The sequence below is a fragment of the Nelumbo nucifera genome, chromosome 1 (genome assembly GCF_055504915.1).
Source record: "Nelumbo nucifera cultivar China Antique chromosome 1, China Antique-T2T, whole genome shotgun sequence".
Lineage (NCBI taxonomy): Eukaryota > Viridiplantae > Streptophyta > Magnoliopsida > Proteales > Nelumbonaceae > Nelumbo > Nelumbo nucifera.
The window spans coordinates 157478863-157495344 of record NC_142649.1 but is presented as its reverse complement, the minus strand read 5'-3'; the positions used below and the strand labels follow the sequence as shown (position 1 = coordinate 157495344).

The 16482-nt window shown below is 42.6% G+C and overlaps 1 protein-coding gene across 1 annotated transcript; it reads left to right on the top strand.

Moving 5' to 3' along the window:
* The first annotated feature begins 317 nt into the window (after nucleotides 1–317).
* LOC104602807 (protein NRT1/ PTR FAMILY 5.2-like) lies at nucleotides 318–5115 on the top strand. The gene is made up of 4 exons (XM_010266628.2): nucleotides 318–501; nucleotides 2362–2579; nucleotides 3371–3936; nucleotides 4026–5115. Exons 1-4 carry the CDS (start codon nucleotides 384–386, stop codon nucleotides 4909–4911), a joined length of 1788 nt encoding a protein of 595 aa, XP_010264930.1. The 5' UTR covers nucleotides 318–383; the 3' UTR covers nucleotides 4912–5115.
* The last annotated feature ends 11367 nt before the right edge of the window (nucleotides 5116–16482 follow it).

Genomic DNA, 16482 nt, shown 5'->3' with positions numbered 1-16482 from the left:
AATTGGCCAGATAGCTAGAAATTCTAGCTAGCAATCTCTGCAACAATTTAAAATAGCTATTGCTTCTTATAAGACCTCTTCTGGCCAGAATATACACAAATATATTATTAGCTCCCTATCTCCTGTTAGTTAGCAGAACCTAATCACCATCAGCAAGTTGAGTTGTTGTGAGTTATTTTATTAATAAAGGAGAAAAGTCAAATGCTTGAAAGAAGTTGGAACAAGTCAAGAAAGCACAGAAAATATCTACAGCTTCAAATTATTTGGCATCTTACAAAAGGAAATGCGATATCTATAAAATGGGTTGGAATTTGGGACACCCATCGACGCTTAAGCAGAAGGCAGAGATAATAAAGTAGCCTAGCTAGCCCTCAGAGTCAACCATGTCTGGGGAAGAAGGGCGTGGTGATGAGTATACGCAGGATGGGACTACAGACCTCAAAGGCAACCCAATACTTAGATCTGAGAGAGGTCGATGGAAAGCTTGCTCCTTTATCATTGGTACACATATACTGATCTCTCTTTCTCTTTTTTCTGTGTTTCATTCATAGTAAAACCTCGCTCTAATGTGGTATTTGAGCAATATGAAGGAGCTAACACTATCTGCCTTACCTCCTTTTTCTTTCCTTAATTTGTTGCTAAGAAGCGCCTTCACTTTACTAGGGTACCCACTAAAAATTTGAGAAGGCATGGTCAGTTGGTCATAGTTATATTTTCACCTACATATTTTCCTTTTGTTTGATTTATTTTGGAGGAACAGAAGGTTACCAATCATAGATCATGTGCCTAGCTAGTAAGATGTTTTCAGGAAATCTCAAAAATTTACTATCTTTTTTTTTGGGGTTTTATGAACTTAAGCTTCTATCTTCTATGTTACAATAGAAGGTAATAAGGCTAGAGGAAAATAAGATATTTTCTCAAAGTATTTGAAAGGCTTCTTGAATTGGGTTAATTTAAGGATTTTTCCTATATTGTCTACATGGTCTGAACCATCCATCAATTAATTTGTAGGTTAATTAATGTTGCTCCATCTTGTGTTCATGTTTTCCCTAAATATTATTAATTTGAACTTGAATATCCCACATGAAAAGGCTTATATTGGACAGAGCTTTGTAGCAAATTAATTAAAGCACTAGCTTAAGTATGGTTGTTTCTGTAAAAGCTTAGACCATGGATGATGTGGAAAAAAAAGAAAGGAGGGATATCATTGAGAGTATGAATACGACAGATACAGTATGACTTGATCAATACTTAGAGAGATTTGAGAGCTTCCATATATGAGTACTTTGTGCAAAATTTAATTTCTTAGCAACATTTCTCTTTGGGCATGTGCCTCAGTGGTTTTGTGTTGACTTTTCCAGTAGTGGTTTTCAAAGCAGAAAAAAAAAAAAAATCAAAAAGCCTATTTTGGACGCATCAGACATGACAATTCTTTTTTTTTTGTTCCTCTTTGGACCTTATTCCACAAGGAATGTAGAGAGAGAGAGGGAGAGAGAGAGAAGTTGCCACATAGGTATATATGTACTAGGTCAAAAAATCATGGTTTTTAAAACTGGACCGGATTGGATGGTTGGATTGAAAAAACTGGGAACCGGTCACTTGATCGGTTCCATTTTTTCCCAAAACCGTTGATTTTGTCAGCAAACCGTTGAACTGTTCGAACCGTTTTAACTGTTTTTTAATTTTTTATTTAATTTTTTTTGTCTGAATGGGCTGACTGTTTGAGTCGAACGGTCCGACCGTTCAAACCAATAACTAGACCCCTAACCGGTTCAGTTTTAAAAACCATGCAAAAAATGATCACCCCTAGTTCGGGCCTCTTCGACTTTGCCAAAAATTCACTTTCCCATCCATACTTGAATAGTTGAATTTTTCTCCCAATAGAAAATTTTGGCTTTTTCTGTGCCCCTACAAATCTACAATATTTTTTAGTATTTTATGCTTAAATAGATCAAATTAATTTCAATATATGATTCTTTAATTTATTTACAATAATTTCATAATATTTATGAATTGGATAAGATGTGGGTCTCACGTTTGCTGAGTCAAACTGATAATTAAATACCTAATCCATTTACAGCGACCTAGCCATTCAATCCCAACGTACCCCAGGCGATGTGTTACTTCAAACACAGCTATGACCTAGCTATTAAATAATAATTTCTCATTTGGTTCTTTTTCAAACATATAGAACATGCCATGTTTGGTTGAAGAGATGCTCAGTTTGCTATATCTCGTCAGTTCAATTCTTGTAAGAAAGGAATTCCGTTTCGTTTTCCCACTTCTGTTTGTTATTAATAGTTTTACAAAATCGATGGAAACTCTTATTATTATTAGTTTTGTTTGTTTAAAATGGGGCAGTGTATGATGTATTTGAACGTATGGCCTTCTACGGAATATCATCGAATCTGGTGATATACATGACAAGGGAGCTACATAAGGGCACGGTGGCCTCGTCCAACAGTGTCACCAACTGGGTGGGAACCACCTGGTTGATACCCATCTTGGGTGCCTACGTCGCTGATGCACACCTTGGCCGTTACTGGACCTTCCTCATCTCATCCGCCATTTATCTCTTGGTAATTTATTTTTATTTTTATTTTTTTTATTGCTTCATACTCAGTTATCACCTTTCACCTCGGTCTCTTGGGATGCCCCAAGGTTGTGTTTGATTCATCGACTCAGTGATCTGAGTTGGAATAAGATGAGCATCAAGACTCTTCTGTTAACTGCAATGGCACCTTGAGAAGAAAATACTCTTCTGTTAATGTTTCTCTCTCCAGGTGGGCTAAGGGAAAGTCGGGGAATTTTAATAGTAAAATCTCTGAAATTGAGGAAGCTTTTGCTATTATTCAGCATGATGTCAATGAAGAAACGAAACTCCGAAGTGAATTGGATTCTCTCTTGGAGATCCAAGAATTATACTGGAAGCGGAGGGCTAAAGTTGATTGGCTGCAGAATGGCGACAGACAAACAAAGGTCTTCCATCTGATTGCAACCAACAGGAAGAGAAATAACTATATTGGGTGGCTGAAGGACAATCATGGGAACTGGACATCAGATGACAAAGAAATTAATGATTTGATTAACTCTTATTTTGTCAATCTCTTTACATCTGATTGTCCGGATTTCAGCAGTCTTGATGCCCAAGGTTGTGTTTGGGTGGCCAGAAAATGAACGAAAATGAGGAATCTAGACTAGAATATACTTTCTGTGCTGATTCATTTTGTTTCTTGCGGGTTAGCAACTATCTCTTCTGATTCAAAAACCAAAGAAATTTGGTGGGTTGATCCGCAAGTTATCAAGTTTAAGAGTAGTTAAATCATGATCCGTAATAAATGGTAGTTTGATTTGATTTCATACATTACAGGGAATGGGCCTTCTAACACTGGCCGTTTCGCTCTCTTCACTGAAACCACCTCCTTGTAATCAAATAGACGTTACAAACTGTAAGAAGGCCTCAACATCACAAATGGCTGTGGTCTTTCTTGCACTGTATGTACTTGCAGTGGGAACGGGTGGAACGAAGCCAAACATCTCCACCATTGGAGCAGACCAGTTTGATGATTTCGATCCAAAGGAGAAGGCCCTTAAGCTCTCCTTCTTTAATTGGTGGATATTTGGAATATACCTTGGCACACTCATTGGAAGCACCTTCCTTGTGTACGTACAAGACAATGTGGGCTGGGCCTTGGGCTATGGGATTCCAACGATTGGGCTTGCAGTGTCCATGATAATCTTCATGGTGGGCACACCCTCCTATAGGCACAGGGCGCCTACAGGGAGTCCTTTCACCAGGATGGCCAGGGTCATTGTTTTTGCCCTATGGAAATGGAGGGTGTCCATTCCCAGTGACCCGAGTCAGCTCTACGAGCTTGACCACAAGGAATACGAAGCAAAAGGGAAGTTCAGGATTGAGCATACAGCTTCACTGAGGTTAGTGATGGTCTGGTAGTTTAATTATTTATTAGTTCTGCAACTTCTTTAGTTTTGTCTTAGTAAAGTAAACCTGTTCGTTCCTACAGGTTCTTTGACAAGGCCGCTGTGCAAACGAGCTCAGACTCTCCATGGAAGCTATGTCCAGTGACCCAGGTAGAAGAGACCAAACAGATGCTGCGTATGATCCCAATAATGGTAACAACATTCGTTCCCAGTATAATGTTCGCTCAGAGCATTACCCTTTTCGTCCAGCAAGGTGTAACTCTTGACAGACATCTGGGGAACTTCCGAATTCCTCCTGCAAGCTTGAATGGATTTATAACGATATCCATGCTCATCTCCATCGTTATATACGACCAGGTATTCGTTAAGGTGATCAGGAAGTGGACCAAGAATCCGAGAGGAGTCACCCTCCTTCAAAGAATGGGAGTTGGTCTTGCTCTCTACGTTGTGGTCATGTTGGCTGCATTTCTGACTGAGAGGAGGAGACTGAGGGTGGCCAGAGATCATGGGTTGGTAGAAAATGGTGGAGTGCTTCCTCTCAGCATACTCACCTTGCTCCCTCAGTTCGTGCTCATGGGGGTGGCTGACGCATTTCTAGCCATAGCAACCACGGAGTTCTTCTACGACCAGGCGCCTGAGAACATGAAGAGTTTGGGATCTTCTTATACCATGACTAGCTTGGGGGTCGGAAACTTTCTTAGTACATTTGTTCTCACGACTGTGTCTCATGCCACCAAGAAGAATGGCCACAGAGGATGGATTCTAAATAACCTCAACGCCTCTCACTTGGACTACTACTACGCATTCTTTACAGTATTCAACTTCTTGAACTTCATCCTCTTCCTTGTTGTGTCAAGGTTCTATGTTTACAGAGCAGAGGTCTCAGATTCAATGCAAGTGCTTGAGAAGAAACTTCGAATGTCATCACGTAAGGCCACTGTCACTAACAGAGAGGAGTTAGGGAGATAGAATTGGATCAATTAATACTGATCAGTACTGGATTTAGTGAGAACGTTGAAATGAATTTAATTGGGATTTTGATATAGCTAGAAGCTATCTTCTATCTGGAAAAAAAAATGCTACTTCTGAGTTCCTATTTGCATATCAAGCGATGGATCGGATCATTCTTGATGGGATCTGATGTAACCGTTTTTGGTCACGTACCATTTTTTGTGATGTATAAATTTTTTGGCTAAGTACCTCGTGTTTGACCTGGTGGTGACGTGCCTTGGTGATGAGCTACTTGGTGGCGAACTCCCTAGGGGAGAACTACTTGGTGACGAACTGCCTGGTGATGCTCCCTGGTGGCGAACTGCCTGATGGCGAACTGCCTGGTGGCGAACTGCCTGGTAGTGCTCCCTGGTGGCGAACTGCCTGGTGGCGAGCTACCTGGTGGCGAACTGCCTGGGGGTGAACTGCCTGGTGGCGAACAGCCCGGCAGTGCTCCCTAGTGGCGAACTGCCTGATGGCGAACTGCCTGATGGCGAACTGCCTGGTGGCGAACTGCCCGGTGGCGAACTGCCTGGTAGTGCTCCCTGGTGGCGAATTGCGTGGGGGCGAACTGCCTGGTGGTGAACTGCCTGATGGCGAACTGCCTGGTAGTGCTCCCTGGTGGCGAACTGCCTGGTGATGAACTGCCTGATGGCAAACTGCCTGATGGCGAACTCGTCACTTGACTTGCTCCTAGGCGGTCTGCAACTCAGAGGATGGTGGAGCTCCCTGGTGCAGCGCAACCCGACTGCCCTCCGCGTGAGGTGATTTTCTCTCCTTTGTAGACGGTGGGAGCTGAGGGACCTGCGGGAACTGAATCAGAGGACCCGGGGGTATTTTCCCGGCGGGGACTCTCCGATGCCTAAGTTAGCATTCTGATCACAGAGGGCTTGGAGAGAAATGAGAGAGCTAGAGAGCGGGGGTCACCATACTTTTTTCTCCTTTCTGGCTTTGGGGGTCGGAGTCCTTATATAGTGGTGCCCTCGCGTGTTAGGTGGGTGAAAAGCCTTCAAATGGTAAGACGTCATATCCCGTCAGAACCGGGGTACGGTGATGAACTCCTCGAGGTTGTCAGGCTGGCGCTTGTGCTAGGCGGCCAGGTCAGCGCCTGGGCCAGGTTGTCAGGTCGGCGCCTGTCAGTCGGCGGGTCGGTGTCCTGGCCAGTTTGCTAGGCCGGCGCCTATCTGTCGGCGGGTCGGTGTCCGGGCCAAGTTGCCAGGTCGGCGCCTGTGTCAGTCGGCGGGTCGATGTCCGGGCCAGGTTGCCAGGTCGGTGCCTGTGTCAGTCGGCGGGTCGGTGTCCGGGCCAGGTTGCCAGGCCGGCGCCCGTGTCCAGGTCAGGTTGTCAGGTCGGCGCCTGTGTCCGGGTCAGGTTGTCAGGTCGGCCCTATGTCCGGGTCAGGTTGTCAGGTCGGCGCCTGTGTCTGGGCCAGATTGCCAGGTCGGCGCCTGTGTCCGGGCCAGGTTGCCAGGTCGGCGCCTGTGGCAGGCTGATCCGGCCAGGTCGCGCAGCGCGCAGGTCGCACGCAGGCCGCGCCAGGCCAGCCAGACCGGTGCCCGGGGGAGACCAACTTGGTAAGTTGTTGCCTCGGTGGTTGCCTAGTTGTTACGAGGTGCCACGTGTCGCAATTTCACTGGAGGGCCAAATCTGCCCTCATCAATTGCCCCCACTCCCGAGCTGAGAGTAACTCAGCGAAGGGAGTAGATTTCTTTTGGCCCGTAAGTCGACGAGCTAGTAAGTTTTGATCCAATTCCTTAGGCTTTGGGAGCTGCCTGTATGTGGCGAGCTGCCAGTAAGACGAGGGGGTCTCCGCCAGTTCAGTAGTGTAGCCCTTAGGCTCTGGGGCAACTTATAGTTCACTTTTGCTGATTTTGTTCCTGCTGAGAAAGCGATTGGATATTTAGCAATAGTGTGGCCCGCAGGCTTTGGGAGTGACTCATAGTCTACTCTTTTTTTACTTTTACTCGTGCCGGAGAGGCGACCGGGCCTTAAGCAGTAATGTGGCCCGTAGGCTTTGGGAGTGACTCGTAGTCTACTCTTTTTTGACTTTTGCCTGTGCCAGAGAGGCGACCGGGTCTTAAGCAGTAATGTGGCCCGTAGGCTTTTGGGAGTGACTCGTAGTCTACTCTTTTTTGATTTTTGCCCGTGCTGGAGAGGCGACTGGGTCTTAAGCAATAATGTGGCCCGTAGGCTTTTGGGAGTGACTCGTAGTCTACTCTTTTTTGATTTTTGCCCGTGCCGGAGAGGCGACCGGGTCTTAAGCAGTAATGTGGCCCGTGGGCTTTTGGGAGTGACTCGTAGTCTACTCTTTTTTTATTTTTGCCCGTGCCGGAGAGGCGACCAGGTCTTAAGCAGTAATGTGGCCCATAGGCTTTTGGGAGTGACTCGTGGTCTACTCTTTTTTGACTTTGCCCATGCCGGAGAGGCGACCGGGTCTTAAGCAGTAATGTGGCCCGTAGGCTTTGCCTGTGAGGTGTCGAGCTATGATTGTGCTGCATCAGCTTCGTAATGCCAGTCACCCACTCCTACAAGAAGCTACTAGGAGCTCGACCTTCGGGGGCAGCACTACTAACTTTAGGTTGCCAGCTCACACGGGAGCCTTGGAAGGCTCGACCAATAAGGGCGCCTATGTAGTCTGTTGGCCGTCAACTCCCACGGAAGCCACGAAGAGCTCATCTTTGTAGGGGGACCTTGCGGAGAGGACTGATGAGGCATTATCTGAATCGAAAGTAAGGTTGGTAGAGCTACTTAGTCTATTAGCCCCCTGCATAGTTTTTGAGTTCATAAAAAATGTAAACTATAAAGTGATATCTTCAAAAAAGTGAGGACTTAGCTTTGGTAGGATGAGAACTTAGCTTTTGTAGGATGAGAACTTAGCTTTTCGTAGCGTATTCCCACAGACGGCGCCAATTGATGTAACCGTTTTTGGTCACGTACCATTTTTTGTGATGTATAAATTTTTTGGCTAAGTACCTCGTGTTTGACCTGGTGGTGACGTACCTTGGTGATGAGCTACTTGGTGGCGAACTCCCTGGGGGAGAACTACTTGGTGACGAACTGCCTGGTGATGCTCCCTGGTGGCAAACTGCCTGATGGCGAACTGCCTGGTGGCGAATTGCCTGGTAGTGCTCCCTGGTGGCGAACTGCCTGGTGGCGAGCTACCTGGTGGCGAACTGCCTGGGGGCGAATTGCCTGGTGGCGAACTGCCTGGGGGCGAACTGCCTGGTGGCGAATAGCCCGGTAGTGCTCCCTGGTGGCGAACTGCCTGATGGCGAACTGCCTGGTGGCAAACTGCCCGGTGGCGAACTGCCTAGGGGCGAACTGCCTGGTGGTGAACTGCCCGGTGGCGAACTGCCTGGTAGTTCTCCCTGGTGGCGAACTGCCTGGTAGTGCTCCCTGGTGGCGAACTGCCTGGGGGCGAACTGCCTGGTGGCGAACTGCTTGATGGCGAACTGCCTGGTAGTGCTCCCTGGTGGCGAACTGCCTGGTGACGAACTCCCTGATGGCGAACTCGTCACTTGACTTGCTCCTAGGCGGTCTGCAACTCAGAGGATAGTGGAGCTCCCTGGTGCAGCGCAACCCGACTGCCCTCCGCGTGAGGTGATTTTCTCTCCTTTGTAGACAGCGGGAGCTGAGGGACCTGCGGGAACTGAATCAGAGGACCCGGGGGTATTTTCCCGGCGGGGACTCTCCGATGCCTAAGTTAGCGTTCTGATCATAGAGGGCTTGGAGAGAAATGAGAGAGCTAGAGGGCAGGGGTTACCATACTTTTTTCTCCTTTCTGGCTTTGGGGGTCGGAGTCCTTATATAGTGGTGCCCTCGCGGGTTAGGTGGGTGAAAAGCCTTCAAATGGTAAGACGTCATATCTCGTCAGAACCGGGGTACGGTGATGAACTCCTCGAGGTTGTCAGGCTGGCGCTTGTGCCAGGCGGCCAGGTCGGCGCCTGGGCCAGGTTGTCAGGTCGGCGCCTGTCAGTCGGCGGGTCGGTGTCCTGGCCAGGTTGCCAGGCAGGCGCCTGTCTGTCGGCGGGTCGGTGTCCGGGCCAGGTTGCCAGGTCGGCGCCTGTGTCAGTCGGCGGGTCGGTGTCCGGGCCAGGTTGCCAGGTCGGCGGGTCGGTGTCCGGGCCAGGTTGCCAGGTCGGCGGGTCGGTGTCCGGGCCAGGTTGCTAGGCCGGTGCCTGTGTCCAGGTCAGGTTGTCAGGTCGGCGCCTGTGTCCGGGTCAGGTTGTCAGGTCGGCCCTGTGTCCGGGTCAGGTTGTCAGGTCGGCGCCTGTGTCCGGGCCAGATTGCCAGGTCAGCGCCTGTGTCTGGGCCAGGTTGCCAGGTCAGCGCCTGTGGCAGGTTGATCCGGCCAGGTCGCGCAGGTCAAGCGCAGGCCGCGCCAGGTCGTGCTAGGCCAGCCAGACCGGTGCCCGGGGGGGAAACCAACTTGGTAAATTGTTGCCTGGGTGCTTGCCTAGTTGTCACGAGGTGCCACGTGTCGCAATTTCACTGGAGGGCCAAATCTGCCCTCATCAGGATCTCTTAACAAATATATTTCGAGATTGGCAGTTGAATGATTGAATTATACTTGTTAGAGTGACAAAATCTCTTAAAGCTGCACCTTATTAGAAACTCAGCCCTTGTGTGGCTTTGTCTGGAGAAGAGATGGCGTCAAGAAACCCCTCAGATGGCAACAAGAAAGGTCAGGTACAGATAACCCACCTTAAACCCAGACCATATCTCGGTATACCTAGAAACAATTTCGATTCTGGTTCAGGACCCACGGGCTGAGAGGTGAATGGGCCAACATGGGGTCGAAGCCTGGCTTGTGCCCTTGGCAAAACTGAAGCAATATATAACATGCCAGGCCCATAATTATTGGCAAAACTAAGTCCAGATGATTTAACTCATATTGGGCCACGCCAATCCTGGTTTATTATCGACTAGTCTTGAGTCAGGTCTAATGTTCATTGTGCTCCAAACCCAGCCCACTATCATCTTGAACAGGCATAACTCTAGGGTTTGCTTGTAATATGGATCACACAAATGGATGATATTAAAGTCAACCTAGCCAATTAATGCTAATAAATATTTCTTCATAAAAAAATGATTTAACAAATGAGAGATTGAGGAAAATGGTAAAATGAAAAGATGCATGCATCCAGGGATTATTTTCTTTGGAGGGGGGGAGGATGGATCCCCCGGGCCCCTTGACTCCGCCCTAGAAAGTCTAATGTGATAGACAAATACTATTTTGGCTAAAAGGAAAGTTTTATAAAATAGTTGTAAGTTGTAGGGAAGAGTTTTGAAAAGTTACCCAAACATGAGTGTAGTAAATATGTCAATGCTTAGATGGATGAGTCGTAAAACTATGAAGGAAAGAGTGAGAAATGAAATCTTTGGATTAGTTCTAATAGGTGATAAAATGATTTAATCATCCATGATTTACGAAATAAATAACAAAACAGGATTCGTGTAGTTGACCCCATGGGACAGACATTATAAATTTATGTTTAGGATACATCCAAAGAGCCAAGAGAGTCTAACCTGTCCCAGTAGAGTTTGATTCTCTCCAAGTCCCAACCAATTAAAACGTCTGAGACCATTTAATAACTGAAACAACTTTGATATTTTTGAATGAACTTAACCCCACATATTCCAAAAAAGCTCCTACTATTCAAGGTGGACTTGCCAATCTTTCTTTAGAAAATCCATGCTCTGACCAGGTTTTATGGCTGCATTCAAAGAATCAATACCTCTAAAGAATGTTCACATTGAAGCTGTACACAGATCAATTATTTTCAGGCTTGCAAGAGGCATTGTGAGCCAACAATTGGTTTCAATAGGCAATAATTCGATTGTAGGATTGTTTAGAGGTGTTCATAGGGATGCAAACGGATCAGATCAGATTTGAATCAAGGTATATTTGAATCTGATATGATATTATTTATGTCGAATCTGATCAGATGTGATAGGACTCGATTTGAATTTGAATCCTATCAGTAAGTTGGATCTTTGGATCTGATCCGATCCGACTTGTTTTTTAATTGATAAATTATTAAAAAAATAAAATATACTAATTTAAATAAAATAAAAACAAAAAAACAAGTAGTTTTTAATTATTTTCAGCATATATATATATATGTTTTTTTATAAAAAAATAAATAACAAAATAAATTTATAAATAAATAAATAACATATATATGTATTACATATATTTATATTTATAAATATATAATATATATCAGATCAGATAAGGGGTGATCCGAATCCAATCTAAAAATCCAAACAGGGGGTGATCCAAATTCGACCAAATAGGATTGGATCGGATCATGATTCAATCCTTTTGCACCCCTAGGTGTTCATACATTCATCAATTGTATGGTTTTATTTTTCAAAATAAAAAAAAAATGACTGCCACATCAGCAAAACTGTATCATTTTACTGATGTAGCTGTTGTATCTTTTTTTTTCTATATTTTGAAAACAAAATCATCACAATCAAGTGAGAACATATATGGGTCAAATTGATTTTGTGTTTTGAATCTTTTTGTGGAATTAGAGAGCTATCACCCCTTGTGGAGCATTCTTCTGTCATTTGCTTTACAATCATCCTCATCCTCATCGTGAAGTCGTTATTAACAGGGAAAAGCAACACAGTATATGAGCCAAGAACCTTAGATTAGCTGGGAGGTCGTTATAATAGTAATATTGTGGTTGTTTCTTTACGGCAATCTAATACTTAATTAAATTATATTTTCTTTTATGTAGAGCTTTGAATGGTTTCAATCATAATTAAAATCAAATGATAATATCCCATCCAAAGTTTTAAAAACTAATCCGGAACCAAAACCATTTTGGCAACTGATTTTTGGGTCAGTGGTTCAATCATTCGGTTTGAATGAATGGTCTGTTCTGATTTAAAAAAAAAATATTTAAAATAAAAAACAGCCAAAAATTATTGTCCAAATAGATGGATCAGCCACCTGAGTCAGTAAGTCGCTGATCAAGTTAATGATTTTTGCCCCAAAAACAGTTTTAAAGTGAAATGGAACAAATTACTTCAACAGATCCCGGATCAACCGATCCGACCATCTGCTCGGGTCTAATTTTCTAAACCTTGATCCCATCCTTGTTTCAGAAATGGACTTCTGATTTGAAAGTAGCAAGGTGGATTCTCTTGTTATCAACACTTAACTTTCTCAAGACTTTCTAGAAGTAAGACTTTTTAGGAACATATTATAATAATATAATATATGATGGAGAGAGAGAAGGATTGATTGGATTTTTTATTTTTTTGATAATTAAATAGTATTGATGAAACCGGCTTGACTCGGTGCAAAGTTCGTTCGAACAGATTTTAGAGCGTTGCATTAGAAATGTTTTCGTAATAATGTGTTTTATTTCATGGGGAGATATTTATAATGTAAGGTTGTAAAAGACCGTTGGAAAGGTGTGAGAACGAGCTTACACTGATTGAAGCCGAACACAGTATTGATTGGATATAGTTTTTGTCTTCTCTTTGCCTCCTGTCAACTCAAGCCTCGCTTTGTTTGACAAGTATCTCTTCACTTTGCCCTGCAGGATCCTCAGGTGAAATGTAGAAGAAGAAATGGCAGGCAAATGTAACAATTTCTTGCAAATGGTTTCTGTCTTCGTTCAGCAATCTTTTGTTAATGTCGTCCTGCCAATGGCTAGGGTTTTGTTCCGGATTCATAGATTTTCCCCTTTATAGAATGCTCCACTGAATGGTTTAAACCATTTTTCCTATTTTTTCTTTAATTTTCTGAAATATGAAAAAATAAATATAAGAAAATGACACTGCAGACTGGCCGTTTAATAGGTTTAAAACATGCGAGCCTGGGTGCCATGCGAATTCTGACTCGCACAAGGACCATAACAAACTGCAGGAATTTGACCTAAGTGGAACAAAATTATTTTTAAGTTATGAAACCTAAAGCCGAGAAAGATACAATTCTAGTAATAAAAAAAGGACACTTTTTTGACAATTAGGTTGCGTTTAGAATTAGTATAAATCAATAACAGTGTAAAAGTTTATATCGGTTCGATTTTGTTCGTATTCAAAAGGAGAGAGGCATCATGATTGACGTAAAACTCTATTCTGGTTCTGTTTTACGTACATATGGATGCATTCGAGTTTTATATCGATTATCGATGTAAAATCTATCAAATGTAAAGTTTTACATCAATTATCGATGTAAATATTACATCGATTTTATAGATGTAAAACTTTACACTTTTCACTCATTACGTTTTTCAAAAAGCAACAGTCACTTTCACGGTTCAGTGTAAGATATCATTAGTGTATGTTTTACACTGATTCCAAATGCAGCCTTTAAGAAGAAAAAAAAAAAAAAACAGGGTAAAAGGTAAGAAAAGATTAAAGGCCAAGGAAGATTTTCCTTTATATTATTAAAAATAAATATTGACGAGACCTTGGTTGGATTTTTTTGAAAGAAAATTGAATCCCTAAAGTTGTTATATTTGGTTTGAAGGAAAAGGTAGAAAATCCCTACTTTTCCTTCAAACCAAAAACAACCTAAAGATCTTTTAAACTAGAGGGATTATCTTCTTTTGGCTAACTCAAAGCTTTTTTTGGTTCGAAACCTAAGGTTGAAATTTCTTCTTTGGCTGGCTGCATTACTTCAATTCAAATTGTCAATAGGCACAAACCCTAACAAGTCCCTAGCCCAAGTGTAAGGTAGTTCAAAACTTCAAATTCTTCAAGTGGAGCAATCTGACTTTCAGCCCTCATCTCCCAAAGCTACATATATCTTACTTTGGGATAGCTAGGGTAGCCCAAAGTTAAAAGATAACGGCCTAGCTAACATCCAAATATGCTTCAGATCATCATGGAGCCATTACACTGTGACTCTAGCTAGCTTAATTGAAAGCCCAAGAATTCGTCAGTCATCGAATTTGACTTGTTTGAGTAGGAATTTGGGGAGGACCGGTGTCGGAATTGAAAATTGGAAAAAGTGTAAACATCACAAGTCCAACATGGCCCAAATTTCAAAGCCCAATAAGTGGAAATTGTTCTTATCCATGTGTTAACTCCCAAAGCCAATCCAAATTCCAGAAAAAAGGATCAGAGTTCCTATATATATATACTGTCTGTCTTGTCTGTTGAATTTGAATTATGCCGGCCGGCCCACAAAAATTAATTCATCAAGTAGACGCTTATAATCTAAAAAGTATGGTTATCAAGTCAATACACGTGGATGCAAGAAAGAACCAACTGCACACTAGTTCAATATTCTCTTGAAAGTGTATACACATTACCTAGCTCTAGCATCTCATCATATGAACTTGTGATCTCCAATCTGGATATCTGGAAACCAGGAGACCCAACTTAACCTGGGCCTGTCTGGTTCATCCATGGGAGAATGTAATAAGGTGTCCACTGGGTTAATCCAGTACTGGGCTGGTGGGACGACAATATATGAACTCAAGGGTCAAGGGTCCCAACCCAAATATATCCAACATATGAACTTGTCCAGCCCTGTGCTAGAGAGAGAACAAAATGTTTGGTATTACAATTACTGAGGATCAATTATGTCCAGACATCAAATTAACTAGCTACTGTTAGCCATCACTTGTGCAAGAGATGATGCCAGCCCATCTGCCCATGGCCATGGATTGATGGATGCTGGTGTCATTCTATATTTGTCTCTTCCACAAACCTTTTAGGAACCGCTCAAGTCTTTGAAATTGGCCGGTTGTATCTTATTCTTTTGGAGGCGCCCGCTTTTTCTACATCTAGAAACTCTGAGTCAAAAAGAAAAGTAGCCAACTGGCTTAGAAAGAAACAGAGTCTCATTTATAGGTTCAGCTGGAATTTTTATTTTGACATCACCTCTTACCAACTAATAATTTAAGCATCAACAATTTAACAATAGATATAGTTTTACACAGAACCGAGTACCAAGTGGTGAAACAAAATTCGTGTAGCTGACCCCATATAATTGTATGTGAATTGTGATAACAATTGGATGATGACGATCATCTCCTCTTGCCGAGATTTTTCTTTTCTTTTCTTTTTGTTTTTTTGGGATAAGAGATCATTTTCATGACTGAAGAGTCTACATTGTAGTTATTTTAGGTTATCGGATTCATACGTTAGTGTTTGACTATAGTGTTTATTTAATACTTTTATTCTCTTTGAAAAAGGGTCTAATTAGACCTGTTCACGGCCAGGTAGCCCGACGGGATGGCCCGGCCCGGTCCGTCCTGTTATAAATCGGGCTTGGTCATAATTTTAGGCCTGCTAGTTCGGGCTCGGGTCTAAAGCATCGGACTCAATTTTTTCTTTTTTGGGCCAGGCTCAGGCTTTCTCAAAAAAGCCTGGCCCGAGCCTGAGTTTGACTTAATACTATATATTAAATAATAAAAATATATTTTATTTAATAAAAAGTATATTATGCAATATTTTTCTTTGTTCTTCTCTTTTTTTCTCCAAGTAATAGTGAGATGCTTATTATTTTTTAGTTTTGAAGGTTTTTAGTATGAATAAAACACTTTTATTGAACAAAAAAGGAAAAAAATTCTGTTTTCAAATTTCTGGTCAGGCTTGGGCTCAGGCCCGGGTTTCAGGCTTTATATGAGGGCTGGGTTCAGGCTCAAGACCTAGGCCCGATGGTTGGGCCAGGCTCGGGCTCAGGCTTAATTGCATTCTGTTGATACATATGCAAAGCCTGACCCAAATCCGGCTGGCCCGGCCCATGAACAGGTCTAGGTATAATGTAGGGTGGATTTGATCCAAGCTAGCTATTTGGCTATTCGAGCTCAGCTCACTAAAAGTATATTAGGTTTGAGCTCGAGCTTGATCTTGATTCGAATTAGACACTTGAGCTCAAGCTCGACTCAGTTCAAAGCTTGCAAGTTCGAGCTTGGCTCGTCTTGAGCTCGACTACAAGCCATGTTTTTTTTTCTAAAAAATAAAAATTATACATAAAAATATTTTTTTTATTTAACATAAACAATTAAAAATTATAAAAAATATTTATTATTATACATATAAAAAATAAAAAATTATATATAAAATATTATTATATAATAAAATATATATATATATATATGTGTATATATATAATAAAAAATTATATTTATTATACTACGCTCGCGAGCCTTACAAGCCAAGTTTCACAGGGCTCGAGCTTGGCTCGATTAGCAAACAGTTTCAGACATACGTATGTGCACCACAGCGGAATAATAACTTGTTTGATCAATTTCAGGCATACGTGGCAATATTTCAAATTTCCAAATGATGCATTAGTGTCTTACACTCTCTTCTTCTCATCAGTTGCCTTGCCTCTAGAGTCAAACTTGTTCATAAAAGGGAACCTTATTTAATCCGAAGGAAAGATATTTTCCAGTAAATGAAGAATAATTAGTACAATTAGCTGATACACAATCAACTCTATCAGTAAGCTTCAAGTTGAAGTTTGCTAAGTCATGGGTTGAATGGATCCCCACATTGACTAGAATGATTTGAGTATTAATTGATGGCTTTCAAATATGTGTTGCTACAAAAACTTTTCAGTCAATA

Coding starts and splice junctions, on each gene's coding strand:
- LOC104602807 (XM_010266628.2), top strand. CDS start 384: ATGTCTGGGGAAGAAGGGCGTGGTGATGAGTATACGCAGGATGGGACT. Junction 502..2,361: donor AGCTTGCTCCTTTATCATTG/GTACACATATAC, acceptor AAAATGGGGCAG/TGTATGATGTATTTGAACGT. Junction 3,937..4,025: donor GAGCATACAGCTTCACTGAG/GTTAGTGATGGT, acceptor TCGTTCCTACAG/GTTCTTTGACAAGGCCGCTG.